This window comes from Gracilinanus agilis, chromosome 4 (assembly GCF_016433145.1).
Source record: "Gracilinanus agilis isolate LMUSP501 chromosome 4, AgileGrace, whole genome shotgun sequence".
Lineage (NCBI taxonomy): Eukaryota > Metazoa > Chordata > Mammalia > Didelphimorphia > Didelphidae > Gracilinanus > Gracilinanus agilis.
Window position 1 is genome coordinate 35,192,711 of NC_058133.1, and position 27,262 is coordinate 35,219,972.

The window sequence follows — 27,262 nt, forward strand, 5'->3', positions numbered from 1 at the left end:
GCACAGTGCTCTACACCCAGCAGGTGCTTTATGACGGCTACATTCCTGGTAGATTATTCCTAACCTCTCCCTCAACACTGTTACCATCCCCCCTAGAGTTAATGTTCCCCCTCTCTCCTGACCTTTCTCTCTTTCCAGGCTTCTACTCCCCCTCCTCTTGCCCTCCTTCCCCATATCTCCCCTTTGCCCCTCTCATTCTCCCCTCCTCCTTCCCTGCCCCTCACTTTCTTTCCCCCCCTGCCTCCTCCCTTCTCCCTTTCCCCTTGTGTCCTTTCGCCTCTTCCCTGTCCCCCTCTTTTTCTCCCTTACCTTGTGAGGCCAGGGCTTTGGGGGGACTTTATGGGGGGTCCAGGACCTCTGTTCTGCCCCCTTACCTTCATTGCTGACATGGGTGGTAGCCTGGCTGGGCAAGAGGAGGCAGCAGGTGACTAGGATGAATACCCAGCTTGGCATCTTTTGGGCATGTGGGCTGTGTGGCCCTGGTCCTCCCCTCAGGAAGCTGGGCCCCAGCGCTCTCTCTCCCCCAGGCCCACAGGTTCCTGTCAGATATGGCCCTACGTCCTGTCCCTTTCCCTTTCCCAGCCGTGGGCAGCCCAGGGGCCGGAGAGGAACTGATCCCTGACCACACTGGGGCCCCAGGCTTGGGGCCAGGGGGGAGGAAGTCTGGGGACCTGTGAGGGAAGGTGGGGTAGTCTTATGGAGGAAGGGGGTGGACTCCAGGATAGCCTGGTTTTTTGTCCCCTCTTCATCCTTAGTCCTATAGCTGTGGTACTATAGAAACCCTGGTTAGCATCTCACCTTGTTCCTCTAATACCAGTCTCTCAGGGGTGAATAATAATAGTACCTGCTCTGTGCCAGGCACTGTGCTAAGCACTTTACAATTATGTTATCATTTGATTCTCACAAGTTAATTCTGGGAAATAGTTGCTATTATCATCATTTCATAGTTAAGGAACCTGAGGCAGACAGAGGTTAAGTGACTTGCCTAAGGTCACACAGTAAGTAAGTGTCTCAGGCCAGATTTGAACTCAGGTCTTTGCGACTCCAAGCCCATCATCCATCAACTTCATCACCTAATTGAGTGGGGTCCAGAATCCTGCTTCCAGATTTTCCTAGTGTGGCTGGCCTAGTTGAAGATGTTAACTACCTACTTGACCTCTCCTGGTCATCCATTAGGACCCTGCAGCTCCTAACCCATTTATCTTACACTCCTAACCCATTTATCACTCTCGGGCTCTGATGGTCATTCACTTTCCACCCAGCTGGCTACCTTCAGAAGAACCAGCAGTGATGATGGTGGTGATGGTGAAGCTGCAAAGAGATGGCTTTAGCCTTGGTGGCAGGAGAAGCTTCCTAGCAATTAGGGCTCTATAAAGGTAGAAGCCACAGGATGAGCCAGAACTCCCCTCCCCGCCCCCCACTTCCCTGGAAGTTTTAAGGCAATGCCTTGGGGACCATTTGTCTGGTATATTTTGGAGAGCACATTTGTGGCAATAAGGGCAGGCCCAGAAAACGCTGAGGGGAGAGGTAATGAGTTTCCTGCTACTGGAAGTCTTCAAGCAGGGTCTTAACGACCACTTGTCTGGGAGTTGTTGCCTGGATCTCTCTTAGTTAGTCTTCTGCATTAAGGCTGTTGGATCCCATCTCTGGCCAGTTTCTTTCAACTCTTTTGCATCAGTTTCTCTACAAGTACCAGTTCAAGTAAAATGGGGATTATGATGCACCTACTTCCCAAGGCAGTGATGGGCAACCTTTTGAGCTTGATGTGTCAAAATTCACTGAAAAGCTGATCATAACTCGGGTGATGTGTCACTTCAAGAAAAAAAACCCATAATTTCATGATATTTATAGTTTAAATAATAAAAATGTATCATTGTAATATATAACTATTTAATAAACCAAAATAGGTAAGTGAATATAGGTAGAATTGTCATCTATAGTGCACAGAGTGTCTACACTACACCACAGCAAATATTTCATCCTCGGCACGTGACCCCCTTCTTCTCTGTATGTGGCCACGTGTCAATGAAAATGGCTACATATGTCAGTGCTGACCCACGTGCCATAGGTTTGCCATCACCGTCCTAAGGTTACTGTGAAATAGTAGGAGATCATTTTGTAATACCATTAGTGAAACTCATTGTTTCTAGCTCCACCTCTTCTCTTGCCACTGTGACCACCACCCTGGTAGAAGTCCCTGCCACCTCTCACCTTTATTATTGTAATAGCCTTCTGGTGGGTGTCGCAGCCTCGACGGCTCCTCCTTCCCATCGCTTTCCCAAAGCTGCCAAAGTGGTTTTCCTGGTGCCCAGATATGACCACGTGGTCCCTGCTTGATGTCTCAGTGACTTCCTTAGCCAATGAACTTTCAAGGACTTAGCAGTCAGGTGCCAACGCTACCTTCCTGGGTTTATTCACATTGTATTTCCCTCCTTCTCTCTGGTCACCCTCTTCCCTTTCGGCTCAACTGGCCAGCTCACCCATCCCTGATTCTGGTGCTCCATCCTCATCTCCCTGCAGGCTGGCACATACTAAATGCTTGCTGATTGTACTTCCACCTGTCAGAATCCCCAGCTCCTTCAGGGTCCATCTTTCATGCCCGTGTATACACACACATGTACATATACATATAAGCATACATATATTAATATATATATATACATGTATACATTCACACACATGCATCTGGCACGTGCGGTTCCTTGAGGGCAGGCACAATTGTTTCTCTTGTCTTTGTGTGCCTCTCTGGCCTCGCAGTGCCTGGCACAGGAGACATCCACTCAGTGCTTGCTGGGTTGGACTGACCTGGAATGTGTCTCTCCACCCCTAGAAGGAGTCTGCTCTCTCCACTGGCCACTAGTAACAAAATCCAGCCTTTCTCCTCTGTCCCCATTCTTCTGGCTCCTCTGGCGCTCCCCAGATGGCTAACCATCACCTTCTCAGAGACTCCTTCCCATTCCTGCAGGGCACAGCTTCTGCTCGCTTCTCCTCGTGCTTGTCTGTGTCAGATTGCTCTGCCTCAGTGTCCTGGTCCCAAATCACCTCTGGCCCATCTCCTTACACAAGGCTCTCTCTTGATCCACTCTCTGATTCATGGTTGTAATCTTCCCTGGGCAGGTGGCTCCCAGGTTTACTCCTGAGCTTGCTGGATGTTTAGTGGCTAGACACTGACACCTGGAAGTTCAGTTTGCTTCTCCAGCCCAACATGTTCCTCCCAAACCTGCCCCTCTCCTGATTGTCTTCCCTATCCTTCTAGTCAGTCAGGTTTGCTCTTTTGGTCCCCTTTGACCCTTGCCTCTTCCTCGATGCCTCTCCCATCCATCCAGTCAGTTGCCAGATCTTGACCACTCCTCCATAGCTCCATAGCTCCACCCTAGTTCAGGCCCTCATCATCTCTGCCTGGACCACTGTGACCATCTCCTGACGGCTCCCAGATTCTCCTCCCCTCTCGAATCCATCTTCTACATAGCCACGAAATTAATTTTATTGATCTGATGTAGGAGAGAATCATCATCCAGGAGAGTGATGGTGCCAGGCAGGGCCCAAGTGCAGCCCCCCTCGGAGTCCTGGGATCACATCTAACCTACCTGTCCTGCCTTCCCCCACCTGCAGTCTAAAGGTAAAGCCAGCCTGCCCAAGGGGAGGGAAATTCAACAGAGCAAGACTCTGGGACATAACCAAATGTTTTATTGTCCCTATTTGCCCTAAAGAGGGGAGAAGAGGGGGCAGGAGTATGTAGGGAAGGATTAACTACAGTGAGGGGGGATTGCTTATTGGAGAGGAATAATAACTCAATGGAAGGGCAATAGCTGCACTGGGAGGGGAAAGGCAGAAGGAGCTGTCCAGGGCTGGCACAAGGATCCAGGCGCCACCATCTGTACCCCTTCCATTCACCAAACTGAAAATATGATTCACTGAGGCTGGTTTGGTCTGAAATCACAGGGGCTTCATGGGCCCATGCCGGAGGAGGTCAGTTTATGTGCATCTGTCCATCAGGGGACTGAAGGGCCAGCAGGGAGGCCAGAGCCACCACCACCACTGCTGACTTTCAGGCCTCCTCTGCGGTGGCATCAATACCTGCATAGGTGAAGTTTTCAAACAGTGCCATGTTCACATATGCCTGAGAGAGAGAGAGAGAGAGAGAGAGAGAGAGATGTTGGCACCAGAGGGCAGCCCTAGGGCCAGCCTTGAGGAGATTATCTGCATTCCTGCCACCTAGTTAGGCACAGGTAATAAACTACATTTTTTTAACCCTTACCTTCCGTCTTGGAGTCAATACTGTGTATTGGCTTCAAGGCAGAAGAATGGTAAGGGCTAGGCAATGGGGGTTAAGTGACTTGCCCAGGGTCACCCAGCTAGGATGTGTCGGAGGCCAAATTTGAACCTAGGACCTCCCATCTCTAGGCCTGTCTCTCAATCCACTGAGCCACCCAGCTGCCCCCAATAAACTACATTCTTTAAAACTTCCAGCTCCAGATTCCATGACTCTGCAAAGGGAGGCCAGCTTTCTGGGGTTGAGGACAAAGGCTAGGAGGCTGGAGAAGGCTTAAGTATTGGGGAATACTTATTATTATTAACATGCCTGGGTGCAAGGAAGGCATCCAACAGTTTCTCACAAAGTTCTTGGGGAGGAGACAGTGACATGTCAGCAGATGAGGTTAGAACTAGTTGAGGAACCAGATGTGAGTCTATGAGTGGCCCCAGGGATTGGTGTTTGACCTTATGCCAATCAACATCTTTCGCAGTGACTTGGTTCAAAATATAGTTGAACGCCCCATCGGGTGTGTAGAAAACTTTGACCTGGGAGAAGAGCTGACATACTGGATGTCCCAAAAGGGGAACAGATAGGCTTGAGAACAGCTGAATCTAACAACGTGAGATTTATAAAGGATGAATCTAACCTCTTCCATCTTGGCTAAAGGGGTGGGCAAGGCATGTGCAGGTCAGCTGTAGTGCCTGGGGGCTTTCAAGGACTGTAAACCTGGTGTGAGCTCTCAAGGTACTAAACTGGCCTCTTTGTACCCTGGTCCCCACCTGACTGTTCCTTGTTGTGTCCTCTGGGTCCAATGGAACAAGACGGATCCCTTTCCCATGTGAGAGCCCACCAGAAAAAGCTAACGTGATCCTCAGTGAGAGAGGCCCACTGGCCTCTGCCCTCATAGGCTCCCATCTAGAGTCTTGGGTTTGGTTCTGGGCATGGTTTAAGAAGGACTTTGTGGCTAGATCTCCATGCCAGTCTTACTCTTGAGTTCAAATCTGGCCTCAGACACTTACTAGCTGTGTGACTCTGGGCAAGTCACTTAGCCCTTTTGGCCTCAATTTCCTCATCTTTAAAATGAGCCAAGAAGGAAATAGCAAACCACTTTGGGCTCTTTGCCAAGAAAACCCCAAATGGGATCACAAATAATTGGACCTGACTGAGTACTAGATCCAGGAGGAGGAATTATCGTGGTCTGGCTCGATCCCAGTCGACAGGCTGAGTTGTGAAGAGAGGTTGTAGGGAGGTAGATTTCAATCTGATGTAGAAAAACTATAAGAGATGTCCCAGCATGGGATGGCTCCTCCTCTGGGAAGGCCTTCAAGCAGAAGCTGAATGCTCATTTGTCAGGTATGTTGTTGGGGGGGTAACCAAGGTTGGGGAAAGCTGCTAAGGCCTCTTAACTGATTGTTGGAGGAAATGGAGATCAAAGCCTCACAACCCTCTTTCCCCCAATGTCTCCTGCTTCTTCTCCTACATCTCTGACTGGCCTTCCTCTGTTTCTCTTGTTAACCTTCCCCAGTCTTCAGCATTTTTATCACAATTCAAGATTTGCAAAGGAGTTTACCAATGTTAAGAGATATAACTCTGGGAAGTATAGGCTATCACCATTCCCTTTTTATGGAGGAGGAGAGGTTTAAGTGACTTGTACATGGCCATACAATGTCTTGAGGCAGGATTTGAATTCAGATCTTCTGACATACATCACTCTCTGCCTCTTCTCTCTTCTGGCCTCAGTAATTATTTCCCAAGTCCAGCCTTGATTGTCCTCCTGAGTCTCTTATTTCTTTCTGTCCAGTGTATAGTCAGCCTGTTCCAATTGAATTCATTCTCTTTCCCTCCAAAATCTGCCTCTTCTCCCAACTCCCAGAGTCCTGTCAGGAGGCCCATTCAGCTACAAGGCCCAGTCTGTGCTTCTCACCTTCTCCCACTTGTCACTTTTGCCTAGCCTGTGTTCCAGCCAAAATGGGCTACTCTGCCTGTGGTCCTTGTCCTGTCAGCGCCATGCCTGGAATGGCCTCCCCCAGGGCCATTGCCAACCCCTCATTCTCAGCTTCTGGATCTTCTTCCCTTCTTTTCAGAGCCAGTTCAGGGGGTGCCCCCATCCTTCCCCACCCTAATCATCTGCTCCCTCCTTCTCAAAGTTACTCAGGCTTTTCTCAGCCTGGAGCAAGGGCCCACCTTCCAGTGGGAGCTGAACAAAGGGAACGAGGCTGAGTGTGGACACGGCTCTGAGGACACAGAGCTCAGCCTGGCACTTCTCCTCCCTCGTTTGCTTGTCCTCTGAGCCCTTCACAGGGCTGTGGGCTCTTTAAAGTTGGGATGGAAGGGGGAGAGCCCAGAACCGGGAGCCGGAGCTGGGGTCTGTGTCCTGTTCTCCAGGAGAGAGGGAGATCAGGACGTCAGCCGAGTCATCCTGGGTCCTGGCAGCAGGGACAGGGAGCAGGCTGGGAGGGAGGGGGTCACAGGAGCCGGCTTCTCCTCCAGGAGCAGGGGCTGGGGCTTGGCCTCCCATCCTGGGTTTAGCCAGATAGTCTCACCTTCCTGGCTTCCAACATGCGACCGAGCTGTAGGGAGATCTGGGCGAAGGTTGGCCTTTCATATGGACGATCCCTCCAGCACTGGCGCATCAGCTCGTACCTGTGGGGTGCAGGTCACTGACCCTCAGATTCCCCCGGGGTGTGGGGATGTGGACCCATGACTGGGATGTGTGTGTGGCATCACTGAGCAGCAGATTGGAGGTTTGGTGGAAAGTCACTGACTCAGATCTGGGGTTTGGGACCCTGAGGGGGGCATCATTGACTCTGGGGCCCAGGAGATGGGAGGTTATTGATCCTTGGGCCTTGGAAGTTTGGAGGTCCAGGACTCTCAGCCCCAAGGGTGAGGAATCACTAACCTCAAGCCCTGGAACAAATGGTGTGAGAATGTGAGACTAGACGCTAAGTGAGAGGTCTCTGACCTTCAGGCCTGGGAGGTGGGGAGTGACACTGACTCCATCTGAGGAGACAGAAGGCCCAGAACCCCCCTTTTGCAGGCTGAGGAGTGGCATGTCCCTGGCTCCCAGACTTGCTTTGCCAGCACTCAGTCCAAAGGCCTTGGGGCCCTTGAGGGTGTGGGACAGAAGGGGCAGGGCTTCACTTACACCTCATCATCACAGTTTCGAGGTTGCTCCATCCGGTAACCCTGAGGCAGCTTCTCATAGAGTTCAGCACAAGTCATGCCACAGTATGGCGTACCCCCTGCAACAGGAGGCCTGGCCTTAGAGCCCCCCACCCCGACTCCTCTCCCCTACCAAGGCAGGGACTATTATGGGGAAAGTGGAGTAGGGGGTGGCTGAGATGTAGACTGGGACCATTTAGGGGGTGGTGGCTGGCATTGGGGGATCTGGGGGGTGGGATTGAGGGACTGGAAATAGGTCTCCATGACAATGAATCTGGTTTGGGGGCTTGGAACAGGGGGCGAGGGTTATGGTCCATCACATGCCTCAGAGTTTGGGATGGAGATGGGAGGGTTGGGTGGTCTTGGGGAACACTAACAGGGAGAGGGGGCCAAGGGATTTACCAAGGCTTACGATCTCCCAGAGCAAGACCCCGAAGGACCAACTGCAAAGAGAAGATAGTAGCCTTATTAAGCCTGGGTGAGTCAGGGTGGCCACACATAGCCTCTTCCCTCAGAGACTCATCCCATCCCTTTTCAGGGCCCCAGCTGGGCATCACTGGGGCAGGACTCAGACTGATGGACAACAATGTGCCAGTGTCCCACTGGAACAATGTATTAGATGATGAAACAATGTCGCCTTCTCTCCTCCTGGTCTCTGGGCTGGGGAGGAGGCATCTACCAGGAGATGGAGGGGAGGGAGAGGACAAGTGTCCTAAGGAGCTCCATGCCCCCTGCTGCTCCCTACCCATCTCTTGTGGTGGTAGCATTGAGCAAGGTTTTCAGTGCCCGAGGGTGGGGGACAACATCCCCTGACCCCAGACCAAGCTCCCCAAACCCTCCAGTGGCTCCCCACACTTTGCCACTTCTTTAACCCCCAGCCTCCTGGAATATCCTCCTGGATCTGACCCCAGGATGTCTGTTGGAGAACCAAGGAGAAGGGATTAGACCTATCCCCAGTGCCATCAACTGGCTCCCAAGCCTTCAGGAAGAAATCCCAGACTCCTCTGCTCCCTCCCTCCCCCCAGACCTATCTGGTGCCCTTTTCCTTCCCTTCGTGCTCACCTGCCCCCCCCCCCAAGCCCTTCCTGTCTCTTCTCCTTCTATCCTTTCCCCTCCCCGTGTCTCCTCTTCTTCCCCACCCACACTGCATCACCCCTTCTCCTATCTATCCCTGTTCAGCCTGTCTCCTTCCGTTCACCTGCTCACCCCTTCTCTCTTCCATCCCAAGCCTTTCTCCATCCTTACCCTGACACTCTTTCTCCCCAAGCCATTGCTGCGTCTCCCCTAAGGCCCCTTTCACACTCACACGTCACTCTTGGTGGTGTAGACACTATAGTTCAAGGACTCAATAGCCATCCAGCGAACAGGGAGCCGACCCTGGGAACAAGGAGACACCAAATGAGAGTTTCACGGTCATGTTGAGGGCAAGAGGGGAGAAGGGAAGGGTGCTGGAGGATAATAGGATTTGGGGTCACTAGTGGGGCATGGAAGCTTCTGGGATCCCTGAGAATTGGGCTGAGAGTGTGCAGACTCACCATTGTCTTCTTCACGTAGACCTCTTCCCCCCGAGACAGACCAAAGTCTGCAATCTTGGAAGCCAGATTCTCTCCCACGAGCACATTCCTGGCTGCCAGGTCTCTGTGGATGAACTTCAGGGGACATGGGGGCATTGTGGGTCCAGGGTTGAGAGCAGAAGGGCACAGGGCATGGTGTGGGTGCAGGGAATGGGGGGACTGTGGATCCAGGGATGAGAGCAGAAGGGTACAGGGCATGGTAAGGGTACAAGCCATGAGGGCATTGTGAATCCAGGGGCAAGAGCAAAGGCATGATGTGGGTACAGGACGTGGAAGCTACTCTGAGTTTAGGGGTGAGAACAGAGGAATAGAGGGCATGGTGTGAGTACAGGGGTCCAAGTAGTGTGCACAGGTCATAGGGAGCACTGTGGGTGCAGAGATGAGAGGAGAGGGGTTCAGGGCATATTATAGGCAGAGAAATAGGATATGGAGGGCATTGTGGCTCAGGTGTAAGAACAAAAGGGCACACAGATCATGAGGCTCACTGTAAGTCTAGGGATGAGAACACGAAGGAACAGTGCATGGAACAGACATAGATCATGAAGCCCCTGTGGATCCAAGGGCAGCAGGCATGGAGGGGCATAGAACAAAGGAAAAACTACTTTAGGGTTGGGCACCAAAAGTACAGGGTACAGTATGCATATGGATAGGCAGCAGGTCACAGGGGCATCATGGGTTTAGGGCATGGTGTGGGCACAGAGCATGAAGGGTTATGGGTTGGGGTTGGTTTAGGAATAGATACTGGTTTATGGGGGAAGAGTTTGTAAATTGCCTTTTATAAAGAGTCAATTTTGACTCCCCCAGGAAATACAGAGATTGTCTGGATGTGGACAAATATCCCTTGGATCCTTCATGACCCCAAAGCTTCTCCAGCTTAGTCAGAGCCTCCTAGGTTCAGGTGGGTGAGGGCTAACAGGGGACTCCTTAATGAAACCAGGACACAGGACTTGGTCTGGGCTGCCTCAAGGACAAAGGTGAAGAAGTGGTTCCATTCACAATCTAGTGGGATTGGTCAAACTAGATGTTCTCACGGTCTTGCTCAATATTCAAATTCTGGGATTCTGTGATCTTGTCCAACACCTTCCTACATATAACCAGATGAGAAGTTTAAATATTGTGGGATGTGAGACTGGTCCAAGGTCATAAAAATGATTAGTAGCAGAGGGGAGATTTGAACTCTGGTCTTTTTCGTCTAAATTCAGGTCTCTTTATGTTAGCCCACCACATCTCATTGCCTCAGATCTCAGGCCAGTTGTAGGTGGAGAGTAATAAGTCCAGTCAGATTAGCCAGGACCCTTCTGAAAAGGTGAATCCATTCCCAGGCTCTGGGTATAGGCTTGGGCAGACTGTCCCACTCTGGAGGCACTGCAAATGGTTAGTGTGTCATGGTTTGAGATGCCAATGAGACATCTAATTAGGGATGTTGATAAGTAGTTGGTTATACAGCTCTGAAACTCAGGAGAGAGGTTAGAGCTGGATATATAAACCCGAGAATCCTCTGCACAGAGATGACAACTGAACCCTTGGGAGCTGGAGAGATCACCAAGTGTGAGACTATAGAGGGAGAAAAGCAGTGGACCCAGAACAGAGCCTTGGAGTCCTTGCACTCATCTCTCATTGGTTTTCTCCCAGTGGCTGTTCCCAGTCTCCTTCACCCTCAGCTCCCTTTCTGCAGGACCCTTCTCCTGCAACTCTACTGGAGAAATAAAGTTCATCCCAGGGCTCTGAAGAAGCCTGTCTAGTTGGTCCCCAAGTCTTGAGGATCTTATGCCTGCCCCCTTCTTTCTGCACTCACCACCTTTGTCCAGATGTTCATCCCCTCTCACATGTGCTCTTGACTCAGCCTCCTACTTGGACTCTTTTCTTCCAGGATCAAATATGAAATCTTGTTTAGCTTTAAGAACCCTCCATCGCTTTGGCCCTGCTATTTCTGCCTTCTTCCATTTTAACTTTCCTCCATAGACTCTGCTTTGGGATCCAGAGACAAACACAACTTCCTCTCCCAATTCCAAGCATTTCCATTAGCCAGTTGTTCTCTCTGCCTCCTGGCTTCCCTGGCATCCTTCTATCTCAGCTAAAGTCCTACCTTCTATAAGAAGTCCTTTGCATTAGCATTAAGCTAGTGCCTTCCCTCTGTGGATTAACTCCAACATATCTTGGCTCAAGCTTGTTTGTACCTAGTTGTTTATGGCTATCTCCCTTATTAGACCGTGAGCTCCTTGAGAGAAGAGATTGTTTTTTGACTTTCTTTTTATCCCTAGCACTCGGCACAGTATCAGACACAGTTTGTAAATATTTATGGACTCACTGACTTGCTAACTTTACTTGATTTTCCATCCTTTACCCAGTGTCCATATATCCCTGCTGAAGCACAGGTCTGTCTGACCAGGTCACTCCTGCTCAAGAATCTTCAGTGGTTCCCTATTGCTTCTAGGATAAATTATCAGCTTGACATTTAAGACCCCCCTTTGCTGAATCTTGCACCTTCCTTTTGAGTTTTATTTCCTCCTATTCTCCTTTACGTACTCTTAGCTCAATTCCAGTGAAAACAGACTGCTTATTAAGTATTCTCCAAAGAATTCTGTCCATTACTTGACACTGTATCTTCTCCTTCCCTCCATGTTTTTGCACAGGCTCACAGACATCCTGAAAGGACTCCTGCCCCAATTTAGTCTCTCTGAAATCTTCATCCTTCTTTATGGCTCAGCTCAAATGCCCTCTTGCCTGTGATACCTCCCTCTCTTCTCCATCTAGGACCCTGCCACCTGGAATTACCCTGTATTTACTCATCTGGGTAATGTTCCTGCCCTCTCCTTACCCAAACATCAGAATGTAAGCTCTTTGAGGGCAAGGACAGCATAAACTTTGTCCTTGTGTGCCTGGCCTTAAGCACGGTACTTTTCATAAACTAGGAACCTAAGAAAGGTTTCTGGAATTCATTGCCCTCCCCCTTCTATCTTCATTCTCTCCCATCTACTGTGTTGGCTGCTCCCCTGCATCCATCCTCCCCAATTGTCTTCCTAGATTTCTTCTGCCCTTCTCTGTTAAACACCTTGAGAAGGCAGGCTGCCTCCATTCCCTGCTTTTGCTTCCACTCCTTCACTCTCTTCACCACCTGTGGCTGTTGGCTTCTGACTTCCTATCGCCACTGAAATTGCTTTCTCCGATCTCTTAGTGATCTCTCAGTTGCCAAGTCAAACAGTCCTTTCTCAGCGCTCTTCCTTTTTGACTCTGCATACTCTGACATTGGGAATCACCATCTCCTCCCGAAGAGCCTTTCCCCTCTGGTCTTCATGATGTCTCTGTCTCTCTCTGTCTCTGTCTCCGTCTGTCTCTCTGTGTCTGTGTCTGTGTCTGTGTCTGTGTCTGTGTCTGTTCTCCTTCCTGTCTGCCAGATCCTTCTAAGGCTCCTTTGGTGAATTTTCATCCATTTCTTCCTGACTCACTGTGAGTGTCCCCACCTCCCCTTCTGTTCTGGACCCACTTCTCTTTTCTCTCAGCCCTCTCTTGATTAGTGACCTCATTAGCTCCCAAGGGGCCACTGATGGTCTCTGTGTGGGCAATTCCTGGAGCTATGCATTCTACTGTAGCCCCCTTCTGAGCTTCAGGCTGGAATCACCAACTGCCTATCGGATATCTCAAACTGGCATGCCCTGTAGCCATCTCATACTCAAAATGCCCCCAAACTCAATTCATCTTTTCCCCAAACCCTTCCCTCTTCCAGACTTAAAAAAAAAAACAAACCCTTCCATCTTAGAATCAATACTGTATACTGGTTCCAAGGTAGAAAAGCAGTAAGGGCTGGGCAATGGGATTTAAGTGACTTGCCCAGGGATGCACAGCTAGGAAGGGTCTAAGGCCATATTTGAACCCCAAATCTCCTATCTTTAGATCTGACTTTAGCCATCTAACTGCTCCCTCTTCCAGAATTTTCTCTTACTCTTGAAGGCACCATCATCCTTCCAGCCACCCAGGCTTACAACCTAGGGGTCACTCTTAACTCCTCACTCTTATTCACTGCCCACATAGAAATCCACAACTGAGTCTTAATAGTTTCTGTCTCTGCACCATCCCTCGGAGGTGTCCCATTCTGTCCTAGGACACCACCACCATTTCAGGGAGGGCCCTTATTACCTGCTGCTTGGCCTCCCTGCCTCAAATTTCTCCCCACTTCAGAGGGAGTCAGGGAGAAATCAGGGAGTCTGGTCAGTAGAAGAGGAAAGGAAGTAGGGGGACTGAGTCACTGACACTAGACATGGACAAGAGGCTTCTCGTGGGGATGGAAACCTGGACCTCGTGGTGAGAAAGCCGCTCCCTGGGCACCACACAGGGGGTGCTTAATAAATGCCCCTCCATGGATCTCCCTAGCTTTCCTCTTTCCGTGCCCTCTCTCCCCGGCTCCCCATGGGCAGCACCTGCTTCTCGCTCAGGTACTGCATGCCCTTGGACACATCACTGGCAAAGCGCAGCAGCTGCTGGGATGTGAGCGTGGAGGCCGTGCCATGCTCGTGGGCGAAGGCAGGGTCTGTCTCCAGCACACGGCTCTTTCGAAGGAAGTCCAGCAGGTTCCCATAGGGCGCATACTCGATGGCGATGTACAGGTACCCTGAGGTTGGGGGGTGGAGGAGAGTCAGAGATCAGGGAGTGAAGCTGGCTGGGGGCAGGGGTGAGGGGGCGAGGGGGAAGGGGCCTCACCTCGGTTCTCACAGGCTCCCAGCAGGTTGATGATATTCGGGTGGTGGCCCAGCTTACACAGCACCTCCAGTTCTCCGGCAAAGTCACGGTGGTCATTCTCTGAGGCAAACTCTGGACCCAGTGGGAGTGAGTGTCAAAATCGAGCGGCCATCGGGGGGCCCAGGGCTGGGACTGTACACAGGCTTTGGGTCAAGAGTGGGGCTTGGGGCTTGGACCACCTCTGGGCAGTTTGGGGGCAGGGGTCAAGGGTTAGAGCTGGAGTAGAAGTCCAGGGATCAGGGCTTGCTAAGTTCAGGGAGAGGCTGGACACTGGGGACTGGAGGCTGGGACGGGGCTAATACCTTTAAGCATTTTGACGGCCGCATTCATCTGGAGCCCATCCTTCTTGATCATGGCACGAAGGACCTGGCCGAAGTTACCCTCCCCGATGAGGTCCTCGAAGGTGATGTCTTCCCACTCCAGCACAGGGTAGCTCAAAGGCTCTGGCTGGGGCTTTGGACGGCGGGTCAAGGTCAGTGTCCCAGAGCTGAACTGTAGGACAGTCTCTTCCCCCTTTGGGGGACAGAATAGACCGTCATTTCAGGTGAAACCATAAGAGGCAAAGAGAATTAGGGCCAGCAGTCAGTCTATGCCGAGAGCTACAGACAGATAAGCATGCCTGGGCACAGATCGTGTGCACTGAGACATTCATGGCCAGAGGGAAACAACCCATCCTGCCAAACAGATACAGGTGAAGCCAGAATTAAAGGACCATTCGGTTCCTGAAGGAGAAACCCCATATCTAATACCTCTAGGGAGGGAAATCCCACACTGGGAAAACTCTCTGGGCTTAAGAAGTTCTCCCTGACCCAAGGCTTTGATCTGCCTCTCTGTAGGGTCCCTTTATGGTCCCCCATTGTTCTGCCCTCTTGGGGCCAGGCTGATCTCTTTTTCCACATGGTAGTGCTTCAGAGACCCGCAGACATCCCTCATTGGCCCCCATCCCAGGATTCCCTTCTCTAGGTTAATCATGCCCGGCTCCTACAGCTGATCCTCATATGACATGGCTCCAGGCCCTTCCCTGCCCTGGTTGCCCTCCTCTGGACATCCTCCAACTCAATAATGTTCTTCCTCTGGACTGTGGATCCCAGAACTGCACGTGATGTCACCAGATCCTGTGGAGATCTATCCTGGGGGAGGACATGGTAAAACTGCTCCCTTCTTCTTCCGAATAAAATACTTTTCAACATGGTCTAGCATTCTTGACTCCCCCGACCTCTAGCATCGAGAAAGCATTTACTTTCTTGGCCTCATTTCCCACCAAGATTGAATTTATGGTTCACTTAAATTCCCAGGTAGTTTTCAGCCATCAGCGAGATGGATGAATGAACCCTCTGAGCCTTTATCCATCCATGATAAGAATGTTAAACAGGACCCAGTCCTGGGCAAGGCGCTGGGGATGTTCCAAGCTGACACTGGTTTATTGATGCTTTACGCTTGCTGCCTTTGGCTCCACCTAATTGTCCTTGTCTTGCCACAGAATAACTCGAGATCCTTTATCCAAAGCTTGGCTAAAACCCAGGTAAGGTCACGCCGGGCTGCATCGCTAGAGGAGCCTGGTGGGTCGCCGAAGTCGTCCTAGGCCTTCCCGGTCACGGCTTCCCCCTCTACAGAGCCTTAGAGCTGGGAAGGACCTTTGTGCCCGCTTATCCAGGCCACGTCCCATCTGCCTGCTCATGTCACCGATCCTCACTGGCTATCTGGCTATCGCTTTAATCATCCATTTTAGAATTTTGCAAAGAATGGAAGCGAAGCTGACTAGCCCAGGGCTGGCAGAGTCTAGGCTCTGCCTCGATCAGTCTACTCCAGTGACTCTCCCATCTCTGGCACCAAATACAAAACTCCTCTGCTTGGCATTTAATGTCCTCCAGAAGCTTCCTGCTTTTCCGGTCTTGCCCTTTCCTCCCCTCCCCCCCACTCCAGGGTCCAGCCAGACCGGCCTACTTCACTCTGGCCCTCCCTCAGGAACCTTTTGGCTGGCAGTTCCCTTAAAGCACACCCTTGAAGGCACCCAGCCCTCCAGGCCCTCTACATTCGGGCGCTTCCCTCCGTCCCTTCTAGCCTCCTGTCCTCACTGTTCTGACCCAAGGTCTCAGGGCCTCTGTTCACACTGCCCCCGTGCTCAGAATCCTCTCCTGTGCTTGACCAGCAGAATTCTTCCTGATCCTTTGAAAGCCTGATCCAATGTCACCTCCTCCAGGAAACCTTCCCTGATCTCCACACCTCCATCCCGGCAGTAGCTTCTTCTTGCTCAGGCTCCCTCCGTAGGGGATGCATCCTTCTCTCAGGTGCAGAGATGGCATCATTTTCAGTATTCCTGCAGGGTGTCTTCCTGCCCCATGTTGGTGCCCTTCCCAAGGAAAGGAACTAACTCTATTCTAACAATTATCTAATGATAACAAATGATCACTCAAATGTTTGCAAAGCACTTTATAGATTCTCTTTTGATCTTTCTGGCAATATTTTGGGGCTAATTTCACATTCTATATTCTTTCTTCTTTCTTTTTAAAAAATCTTTACCTCACATTTTGGAATCAATACCATGTATTGGTTCCAAGGAAGAATGCTGGTAAGGGCTGGGCAGTGGGGATTAAGTGACTTGCCCAGGGTCATACTGCTAGTAAGTATATGAGACCACATTTGAACCCAGGACCTCCCTGGAGGTCGCCGGGCCTGATCCACTGAGCCACTCAGCTGCCCCCCATGTCCCTTTTTCTGCCTGAGCATGCCATGTCTCTGCCTTCTCCTCTCTGCCTTCCACGCTCCCTTCTCCCCTCCATTTTCAGAGTCTGAGCTTCCTTCCAGGCCCAGCTCAGCCGCTAGGCCCTTTCGCGATCCCCTTCACTGCCAGGCTCATCTCTCCTCTCAAATGACTGTGCCCGACTCTCCTCGTGCCCCCGACCCCCGGGCAGGCATGCAGGGCATTTATGGCGGGCTTCCCGGGGCCGGCCTGGGCTCATGAGCAATAAAGAAAGCCAGGGCCAGCCTCCGTGAGCTTCCATTGTACAGGGGCAAGACAGCCAGGGGAGGTGGACTCCTTCTGGTGACAGCTCCATGCCTGACCCTCGAAGGGCCTCACAATGGCTGCTGAACTGGACCGGACTGGCCATCCCAGTCTCAGGGGAGGGCCTGCTAGGGCTTCCCATGGACCTCTGGGCCCAGCACAAGTCCTTGGCTCAGGCCTGGCCCTGCCCGACCCCCGACCTCAGGATCCCTGGTCTTTCCCTCGTCCTGACACGGATGGGCAGGCAGAGCCCTGTGGGAAGGGGTCTGCACCTGCACCCAGGCCCCCCCACGTAGGCACAGACAGACAGACTGCCGGGCTGGCACCCCGAGAGGACAGGGGACGGCGGGGGGTTTGGGGGGAGGGTCTGGACAGGCCCAGCTCACTGACCGAGCCTGACTGGTACGTGAAGGTCCGTCTTCGATGGAGGCAGCTTTTGCGGATACAGACCAGGGCCAGGAGAGCGGCCAGAATGGTGAGGCAGGTGGCCGACACGGAGCCCACGATGGCCAGCACGAGCTGCCGGTCCAGGCCAGGGCTCGCTCCTTGGCTCTGCTGGGCCCGACCTTCGCTCTCCAGCCCTGGGTAGGACGACAGGAGGGGGAGGGTCAGAGGCTGGCCATGGGGGCGGGGAGGGGGGTAGGGGGGCGCCCCTCTCGCTCCCTGGCCGCCCCTCACCATTCCCCAGCGTGGATTCCTCGGCCACGTCGCTCCAGTCTCCCGGGCCCTGAGCGCTGGCTCGCACTCGGAAGTGGTAGCGCGTGCTGGCGTTGAGGCTGTGGATGACGGTGCTCGTGTCCTCGGCTCCCTCCGTGTCCACCCACAATGGCTCCCCAGAGCCCCCCACGGCCTGCAGCTCCACGATATACTTGGCGATGGCACCGGCCGGAGCCTCCGGACGCTGCCAGGTCAGCCGGATCGCCGAGTCCGACAGGGCCTGAGCCCGGAGCAGCCTCGGAGCTGGGGGACCTGGGGAGGCGGGGAGGACGGTGGTCCCCAGGTCCTCCCCAGCCCCCCCATGCGCCCCTCCCTCCCCGCCGCCCCCCACGCCTCCTGTCCCTGTACCGGTGGGGGGCAGGAGCACGCGTGTCGGCTGGGAAGCGGGGCCCAGGCGTGTGCAGTGGTAGAGCTGCGCTTCCAGCAGGTAGAAGGTGCCGGGCACCAGGCCGGTCAGCGTCGCAGTGCGAGCCCGGAGGGACGTGACGTTCTTGTACAGCTCCTGACCCCGTGCCGGCTCCCACAGGTGTAACAGGAAACCGTCGCCCACCAGGGGCCCGGGCACGGCCGGCAAGGACCAGGTCACTTGAAGCTGGTCCGGGGCCTCGACGTGCCAGTCCTCCAGCCGGGGGCGCAGCGTGGGCTCTGCCGTCAGAGGCCAAGGGTCAGGCGGCCGGGGGCCAGGACCGAGGGGGACGGCCAGCCCTCGGCAACCCCCTCCTGCCCCCGGGGTGGACGGGACTCTCACCGAGGCAGTCGGTGGCCATGATGGAGGGTGGCCCCCAGGCCCCCTCGCCCCCCTCTCCTGGGCGGCTCAGTTGCACCAGGACTTCGTAGCCGGTCTGAGGCCGGAGGTTCATCAGGGTCACGTTCTCGCTGGGGTCCACTGCAGGGAAGGGAAGTCACAGCGGTCAGGCGGGGCAGGGAGGGCAGGGAAGGTGCCTCCTCTCGCCCCTTCCCCTCGGCTCACTCACCCACAATGGTGGACCAGGCCGCAGAGCTGTCCTGGGGCCGGTAGCGCAGGCGCACGGAAGAAATGGGCCCATCCCCGGAGAAGGGCACCAGCGGGGACACCACGAGCTGTCGGCTGAGGCGAGCCAGGAGCCTGGGTGGGTCCATGGGCACTGGAGGGACTGGCGGCGGGGAGGACACGTATAAAGGCCACCTCCTGTGAGAGGCGCTCCGGGCCAACAACCCTGGGCTGGAGAAGGTGCCCTCCTTGTGTCGGTGCCCCCCGAAGGGGCAGAATGGCCCCCAGGCCCGGGGAAAGGCCCAGCACCCAGGCCTACACTGAGAGGGCTTAGGTTCACCGCGCTGACACTTATTTCTGGGGTGACACACGGGGTGAGCCACCGTTCCTCGCCCCACACAGCTGGGGTCTCGGATTCCTCATCAATAAAATGAGGGGGAGGCCGAGAAGCCCTTTGGAGCCCCAATTCTGTGAAACACCCAAGATCACACGGGAAGAAGGGGTGAGACCCCCCAAATGAGACAGTTGGGGGGGTGGAAAGAGCCCCGACATGTGGGCCACACAGCTGGGGGCTGCCCCTAAAGCCAGGGTGAAACCTTGACAGAATCACAGATCGTAGCACTCCAGAATGGGAATTCTGCCTTAAATGTCGTCCCGTTTGGTCCTTCCAAGTGACCGTCTAACCCTTGTCTAGAGACCTCGGCTGACTGGGAACTCACTCCCTGTGGAGCTGACCCCTTCCCGTGAGCAATCACTTCTAGCAAAGGGTTTTTTCTGAGTCAGTCTTTCGTCCAGTGCTCTGAGTTCTGACCCTGGAACCAAGCTGAATAAAGCTAAGCTCATGCCCATCGCTGTGCCACGTCTGCTTCCCACAATCTTTTTTTTTAATCTTTGACTTTCTGTCTTAGAATCAATATTGGTTCCAAAGCAGAAGAGCTGTAAGGGCTAGGCAACGGGGGTCAAGTGACTTGCCCAGGGTCACCCAGCTAGGAAGTGTCTGGGGCCAGATTTGAACCCAGAGACCTTCTGTCTCCAGCCTGGCTTCCTATCCACTGAGCCTGGCTTTTGAGCTCGGGTGCCCTCGACGGAGAGAAGGAATTCAGAGCGAGGGGCAGTGACAGTGCTAGGTATGGCAGCTGGAGGTAGAGTAGCTGTGTGCCCCTGGGTGAGTCATTTAGCCTCTTCTCCGTCTCAGTTTCCTCAACGCTTAGAGCTGTTGTGGCGATCCAATGAGACGATATTTGAAAAGTTCTTGGATAGAGGCAAGATTAGAAACGGGGAGTTGAGAATTAGAAAGCACACCACAGGCGCTTAATGAACGTTTTTGTTCCCTCCTGCAGATAATGGGGGTCTCTGGGGGCGATTAGGGAGGAGTTCTTCCAAGGAGATAGGTCAGGAGCGGATCCAGAGCTGGGAGAGACAATAATGGAAGTCCAGGGACAGAGAAGATCCCCAAGTGAGAGGGGGAGACAGCCTGGCTGGGCAGGGAGGCATAGTGGGGTGTTGGAGGCCAGGGGGAGGAAGAGAGGCTGGAAAAAGAGAAGTCGGGCAGATAGGAAGAATCAAGAGAGAACAGTTATGGGAGGAGAGAGCGTCCCGGAGGAAGGGGCAGCCATTCTGCCAAAAATGAGAATTACAAAAGAACTCCGGCCTCCGTGCCATGGATCCGTCGGGGTCTCTCAAACAGCCAGACCCAGACGGTGAGAAGAAGTCCAGGTCGGTGCAAGGGGTCAGAGCTGCCCTTATAGGCATCACTGAGGAGGAAACCCTAGGCTGGACCAGATGGGCATATCTTTATGTAGAAGACATGGCCAGGGAAAAGAGGACACAGAATTGTACACTAAAAAGAAAGAGTTGGGCCAGCTAGGCTAGGCAGGGGACAGAGTCAGGCCTAAAGACAGGAGGTCCTGGGTTCGATTCTGGCTTCAGGTACTTTCAGCTGAGTGGCCTTGGGCAAGTCACTTAACTCCAATTGCCTAGACTTTACCATTCTTCTGCCTTGGAACTTATATTTAATATGGAAGCTAAGACAGAAGAGAAGGGTTTAAAAACAAAGAAGAAAGGTAGCAAGATGTGGAAGAGATTGAAAGTGAGGGGACGGGACTTCCAAGATCCCTTCCTGCTCCAGATCTGTGATATTCTAATGCAATAGGATTCAAAACTGTTGGAAAGGCTGGGTTTAAGGAGTAATTGTTAATAGTTTGATGTCTGCTTGGCAAAGGTCTCCAGTAGAGTGCCCCGGGGATCTGTGCTGGACCCTTGGCCACTTCATATTTTTGTCCCTTGGATAAAGGTAGAGATGGCAGGCGTATCACATTCGAATCCTGACATCACTCAGAAAAGACCACGACAGGCTAGAGAATTGGGCTGAAATGAATAAGATGAATTCTAAGAGAATGTACATTTCTACACATGGGTTCAAGAAATCAACTTCAGGGCAGCTGGGTGGCTCAGTGGATTGAGAGTCAAGTCTGGAGACGGGAGGGTTTGGGTTCAAGTCTGACCTCAGACACTTGACCCCCATTGCCTAGCCCTTACCGCTCTTCTGCCTTGGAACCGATACACATATTGCTTCTGAGGCAGAAGGTGAGAGTTTAAAAAAAACAACAACTCAAAAGCTTACTCAGAGGTGGCTGGGTGGCAGAGCGGATAGAGGTCTGGGCCTGGAATGAGGAAGATCCGTGTTCAGATTTTTACTTAGTAGCTGCATGACCCTGGGCAGGGCACTTTAGTCTTTGTTTGCCTCAGTTTACTCAATAGTAAAATGAGAATAACAATAGCACCTCCCTCCCAGGGTTGTTGTGAGGATCAATAAAGTATCTGTAAAGCACTTAGCCCAGTGCCTGGCACAAGGTAGGTGTGTGATACATTCTCGTTTTCTCCTTCCATCGGGCCAGGAGCAGCTTTAGGAGTCTGGGAAGGAGGCCAGGCCGGTCAGTTGGACACCCTTGGGGGACTGCTGTGGAAGCGAGCTGGCTCACCTGGAATGTGACTCGGCTGACCGAACGAGACAGGGGAATGAGGACACGTTAGGGAGCTGCTGACTCGGGTCAAGGTTGAGGCCAAGGATAGGGAGAAAAAGCCTGGCTGGAACAGGGTTTTCCAGAGGCCAGAAACCGGACCGGTCAGCTCTAGGACTGGCTCCTAGATGCCCGCTCCTGCCATGGGCAGGGATCCTCTTTTCTCAGGGGCGAGCGCTTGGACCAGGAGGGTGGCAGAGGCTAAAAGCTTGTGCTGGAGGACCTCATCCTGGCCCCTTCCTGACTCCATCTCAGGCCTCGTGATCTCACCCCCCGTCTCCATCCCCTTCTGACCTTTGACGTTGACCCTGAAGTGCCGGCTGTCCTGGCCGCCCGACGTAGACACGCGACACTCCCAGAGGCCACTGTCCGTGGGGCTCACGGGCGGCACCTGGAACTCCGACGTGGTCTTGTCCACTTCCATGATGGCTTTGGATGGCTGGGGAGCGGTCATGGGATGCTTGGTTAGCACACAGACAGAGGCGTGTATTCACAGCCCATATCCAGGAGAGGCAGCCCGGGAGAGTGCAGGGGACGATCCAGGCTAGCTCTCATTTTATGAAGAAGAGCATGGACGAAGCCCTCCCCCGAGGGGTGCGTGCGTGTGTGCGTGTGTGTGCGTGTGTGTGCGTGTGTGTGTGTGTGTGTGTGTGTGAAGGGGAAGGAGTTTTGTGATGCTGACATTTGCCAGAATAGGGGCTTAGGCTGAGGGCAAAGTGGACATGAGGCCAGCCAAGGACTGACCAGAAGGCTAAGAAAGTGGTCAGTGGGTCACAGGATTAGAGCATCATCTATCTAGGAAGGAAAGCATCGGCCCCAACCCTGTCCCTTTACAGAGGAGAACACTGAGGCCCAGGGAAAAGGAAGTGACTTGCCCAAGGTCTTGTGGGCAGTAGACATCTGAGGGGGGATTTAAACTGGGCTCCTCTGCCCCTGGAGCCCAGGCTCTTTCCATTCATTGCCCCAGGCTATCCGCAGTGGTTCAGAAGATGTCAGGATGGGGTCCCGGTGGACCAACCATGAAGACAAACGGGGAGGTTCAAGACCACAGAGGATAGTTGGAGGGACGAGGACGGGGGCTGACCATAAAGACAGTGCCGTCAGGTCTTTGTAGCTCCATGCTGCCCCGTACAGGAGGCGGGTTCCCTGTCGCCGCACAGCTGACCACAGGCTTGGCTCCCACGTTGAAGTCCAGCTCTGAGGCCATGTTCACGATCTCTGGGATTCGATCTGAGGGTGGAGGAGATACTCAGAGCTCGTAGCCACCCAAGGACCCATGGAGAGGCCAGGACGTGGCTGAGACATGGCAGAGCACATGGCTGTCCCAAGACTGTGCAGCCCACCCGTGACCCCCAGGACCCTCCCCTGGCCTGCCTTGTCTGCCCTAGCCCCTCATTCCTCCTCTCAAGCCCTCTCAGACCTGATTTCTCGCAGTGTTCCCCGTGCCATCCTGAGGGGCAGACGCAGCCACTGAATCGGTCGCAGGTGCCTCCATTCTGGCATCGGCACTGCAGGTAACAGGACGCCCCAAACCAGCCAGGGGCACAGGCTGAGGGGACGGGGGAACATTAGCCAAGCAGACAGAGGGCATACGGGTCAAGGAGGGAGGAAGAAAGGGAGAACGGGCAGATGAAGGGGGCACCGGCTGGGAAAGGATGGAGTGGGCACAGGCAGGAGGGGGCAGACCGAGGCCATACAGCCAGCTTCTGCAGGAAGATTTCCTGCGTCCCTGGCAGCCGAGGAGTCTTCCCCTCTACAGTGACCGTCTTTTCTGCAAGTATATCATATGGACCCCTTCTCTCCATTAGAATGGAAGCTTCTGGAGGACAGGCAGTCTCTGTGTCTGCCTTTCTCTGACCTCTCAGCCCTTAGCAGTAGCCTGGGAGGGTGAAGTGGGCAGGGGAAAGAGGAGTCCTCTAGCCTGGGGGATGGGGTGGCTCTGGGCAGTTAGGATGGTCAGATTGTCAGGCAACATCGACAGAACCAGCAGTTACCTACCTTCCTGGCACTGGCTACCACCCCAGCCAGCCCCACAGGAGCAACCATAGGGGTCTGGGAGGCAGAAGGTGAGGCCACGGCAACGGGATGTACCTGGACACTGCTGCTGACAGCCTTGACCGAAGCGGCCTTCTCTGCAGGCTGGGATAGGCAAGTGTATCTGTGATACTCTGACCCTGTGCCCCAGGAACCCTCTCAGGACTTCCTGAGCCTCCCCACTATCTCCCGACCCTTTTTCTGGGCCATATGACAGCCCCTACCCTTAACCTACCCTTTGCCCCTTCCCTGAGACCTGGCCCTGTTCCAGCCCTACCCCCCCTCCCAAATGCTGTGCCCCCAGCCCTCCGGGATCCTGTCACCCCGCTCCATCTTGATGCACGGACGCCTTACCCTGCTCACAGCGGGTGCCTGTGAAGCCAGGGGGACACACACACTCGCCATTCTGGTCATGGCAAATGCCACCATGCAGGCAGCTCGGACAGTCCTTGGCACAGCCTGGCCCCCATCGCCCTGCGCCGCAACCTGGAGGAGAGAAGTTGCCAGCTAGATCTGCCTCCCTCCCCCAGTGCCCATGCCCATTAGCTTCGTGCATTGCCCAGCCTGTGTTCTTCACCCACCCCAGCTCTGCCCCCACCCCTTGATGCTCCATTCATGCCAGCTCTGACCTCGGACAATGACCCTGAAGAAGGCACTGGCCAGGGGGTTGCCCTGCAGGTAGGTGGCACTGTAGATGCCCCCGTCAGAGGCCCTCAGGTTTGGAAGCTGCATGGTGAATTTCCCATCCCGGGCCTCATGCCAGTCCAGGGTATAGAAGTAGGAGCCTGGGAAGGAGATAAAGAAGAGGAAAGTGGGGGGTGCCCAGTCAGGACCCGCCATCCTTGCCCCCTGCTCCGGCCAGCCCATGCCCAGGCTTCCGTGTAAGGTTCCTTTCTGCTTGAGTCCCCGGGCTATCTCGGGGCTCAGAGCAGAGGACGGCCCTCGGGGATTGGGGGGTTAGTTTGCTTCTGTTTTCGCTTCAGTGCCCCATTCCCCAAGCGGTTCTCCCTCCTAGCATGAGCTAAAAGCAAGCTTCATCAAGGCCTTTCACCTTCAATGCTGACTGAGGGTAGCGACACAGACACACACACCACCCTGAGGAGCCCCCAGGCCCAGGCGAGGGTGGGCATGCCCTCCAGGGAGGGGGTGAGGAGGCAGAAAGGGGAGATGGCACAGCAGCGTGGGTTGCCCATTGCTATAGTGTAGTCTTGCCGGGGATGTGCCCATTCTAGGAGCTGAGGTGGTCTGGAGGAGAGGGAGAATTACGGAGGGGAATGGGATGGGGGGGTGCTTAGGAAGAGCCTGGGGGTGCTACGCTATTTGGACAAGTGAACACGTTTATTCTGGAGAAGCCGAAGGGGCCAAGTATGTGAAGGGTCTCTGGAGCAGGGGTTAAACCTGCCCTACTCAGTCCTTTCAGAGGGCAGAGCCAGAAGTCCTGGGGGGAACTGGAGGGAGGTACGCCGAGTCTGGGGCTGCCTCTAGAGGATAGGGGAGCAGAGGCTGCTTTCATGTCTTGTCAGGAATATTGAAGGGGAAGCAGTATTCTGCCAAGGACTATGGCGGTGGGGCGCCGGGGGAGCAGAGCAGGGACTGGCAGGCTGACTGAGGCAAAGGCCCTACCTGAATGAGGAAGGATAAGTGGGAGCTATGGGCTTCTGGATATCCAAGGTCAGCCCTCCGACTAGAGAAGGAATCAGATGCAGAGGGCCCCGGTGGGTGGGTGGGTGTCCCAGTACGCCAGAGCAGGAGGGCAAACAGGAAGGGACCATCTGAATTGTGGGCCCCAGATCTATGGCATTGGGGGACTGGCTCTGGCTCGTCTCAGGACAGTGAGGAAAGAGGTGTGGGCACAGGGAGAGGCCAGGGGGAGCCCCTAATCAGACAGATGTGAGCTCGTGCTGGGTGCCTGGAAGTCAACGGGACAAGCTTGCTATATTTGCTGTCTCCCTCGCCAGCTCCTAGCTTCTGTGGCTGAGTGCCCCGGGCTTCTGGCTCCTAAATGGGCTCAGAGGCAGCTTGAGCTTGTCTGGAGCAGAACGTGCCCGGCTTGCAGCCACTAAGGCCAGGGCGATGTCTAAACTCTGTCCCACAGCCTGTCCAGGGCTGAACAAAGCTTGGCCAGTGGGATGGAATTGGGGCTTTCCCAATCTCCGTTTCTCAGATGCCTTCCCACCAGAGAACAAAATGGCAGACAGATTCTTCCCAGGTTACGCAATAACCAAGTGGCATGGCTGTAATGGGGAAGGATGGATGCGTAGTAACCCTCCTCCCCTGGTGGTGGCTGGGAGGTCATGTCTGTCCCTCACAGGCCATCCCAGGGACTAGCCAGCGGCTCTTTCCTCCACTCTGACCCAGCTGTTTGGGGACGGTTTGCTCAGCTCTCCAGCAGTTTAGTCAGCTCTCATCCCTGGCTTTGTCAGGTCACGCTGGGACGCCAGCGTGGTCCAGATGGGGCCCACTCCCAGATGGCCACCGCTCCCGGAAAAAGGAAGCCTTCCTTTGGCCCAGCTTACCGGTTTCCTTTTCTGTCCCCTGACCCGTGTGGTTCCTGTCTCCTTCTCTGACACTTTTTTAGTAACTCACTGGTTCTCACTTCTGCTTTCCTGTCCATTCACCTTCTGATCCCCCAGCTCTGGCCAGTGAGGGTCCCTGACCAGATAGGATTGTCACCAGGAAAGTGCTTTGTAAAGCATGAATGTGACGTGTTCTCGCAGGGGGAAGCAGGGCCAGAGATGAGGACACAAAGATGACGAGACATGGTGCCTACCCGAGAGGTATCCATAATCTCAGACAGGAGATGAAGCCTGGGCACACATAACTCCTGGACGAGGGAGGGTGGCTGGGAGGAAGAGCAGGCTTGGAGGGAGGGGTGTGTGGGGTGCTCAGGAAACATCTGCAAGGGGCTAACAAGTAGGGCAGGAGGACCGAGCCAAAGACTTAGGAGTTATATACACTAAGGGCATGGACAAAGGGCAAAGGCTTGTGGGGGCAGCTAGATGGTGCAGTGAATAGAAAACTGGACCTCCAACTAGGAAGAGCGGAGTTCAAATTTCACCTCAGACATCTACTAGCTATATGACTCTAGGCAAGTCACTTTGTCTGTGTCTCTTAGTTTTCTTATCTGTAAAATGAGGATAATAACAGCATCTACTTTCTAAAGATATCATAAAGATAAAATGAGATGATATATGTAAAATTCTATATAACTGTTGATTATTATTATTATTATTATTAGCAGAGATGAAGGAGTTCTTAGAGGGGAGAGGCTAACGATGTAGGAGAGAGTGATAAGAAAAGCTTGGGGTCCATTCTTGTTTCTGCTTTATCTGTCCCTACTCCCTGGCTGTGGAGTTTTGCTTGGCTGCGTCACAAACATCTGAATTCCCTCTCTGCAGGTCCGTATTGACAACTTCTCTGGGGCCCTCACCACTGTGTGGCAATCCAGCTAACCTTGTTGCCTTCTTTCCTTCCCTCGTCCTCCACAGCATCTACTCCCAAGCTTCTCCTCTTTCCTCACTTCCCCATCTGTGTTCTTTCCTGCTTCCCTTCATCCTTTTCTTCTCTCTATATACTGTTTCACTTGGTGATCTCATCAGCTCCTATGGATTCAATTATCTCTGTACAGTGCAGACAACTCTCAGATTGATTTGCCCAGCCTTAACCTCTCTCCCAGCCTCTGACTGCCCCTTGGACATCTCAAACAAGATGTCTGCAAGACATCTTAAACTGGACATGTCCAGAAATAAACTCATTCCTTTTCTCCTCAAGCTCTTCCCTATTATTGTGGAG

At 53.7% G+C, this 27,262-nt stretch overlaps 1 protein-coding gene across 1 annotated transcript in view; it reads right to left on the bottom strand.

Moving 5' to 3' along the window:
- Positions 1 to 3,665: 3,665 nt before the first annotated feature.
- TIE1 (tyrosine kinase with immunoglobulin like and EGF like domains 1) overlaps positions 3,666 to 27,262 on the bottom strand; it is a 28,219-nt gene continuing 4,622 nt past the window's right edge. The window contains exons 4-23 of the mRNA XM_044676553.1: positions 24,100 to 24,255; positions 23,825 to 23,956; positions 23,435 to 23,575; positions 22,857 to 22,985; positions 22,521 to 22,666; positions 21,731 to 21,875; positions 18,421 to 18,579; positions 18,195 to 18,332; positions 17,795 to 18,091; positions 17,408 to 17,698; positions 17,120 to 17,310; positions 14,028 to 14,238; positions 13,687 to 13,797; positions 13,407 to 13,597; positions 8,953 to 9,066; positions 8,724 to 8,794; positions 7,820 to 7,860; positions 7,401 to 7,497; positions 6,799 to 6,898; positions 3,666 to 4,120 (exon numbers count right to left, since the gene is read on the bottom strand). Of these exons, the coding sequence (XP_044532488.1) occupies positions 4,049 to 4,120; positions 6,799 to 6,898; positions 7,401 to 7,497; positions 7,820 to 7,860; positions 8,724 to 8,794; positions 8,953 to 9,066; positions 13,407 to 13,597; positions 13,687 to 13,797; positions 14,028 to 14,238; positions 17,120 to 17,310; positions 17,408 to 17,698; positions 17,795 to 18,091; positions 18,195 to 18,332; positions 18,421 to 18,579; positions 21,731 to 21,875; positions 22,521 to 22,666; positions 22,857 to 22,985; positions 23,435 to 23,575; positions 23,825 to 23,956; positions 24,100 to 24,255 (2,933 nt within the window). The 3' untranslated portion in view covers positions 3,666 to 4,048. The remainder of the gene's footprint in view (positions 4,121 to 6,798; positions 6,899 to 7,400; positions 7,498 to 7,819; positions 7,861 to 8,723; positions 8,795 to 8,952; positions 9,067 to 13,406; positions 13,598 to 13,686; positions 13,798 to 14,027; positions 14,239 to 17,119; positions 17,311 to 17,407; positions 17,699 to 17,794; positions 18,092 to 18,194; positions 18,333 to 18,420; positions 18,580 to 21,730; positions 21,876 to 22,520; positions 22,667 to 22,856; positions 22,986 to 23,434; positions 23,576 to 23,824; positions 23,957 to 24,099; positions 24,256 to 27,262) is intronic.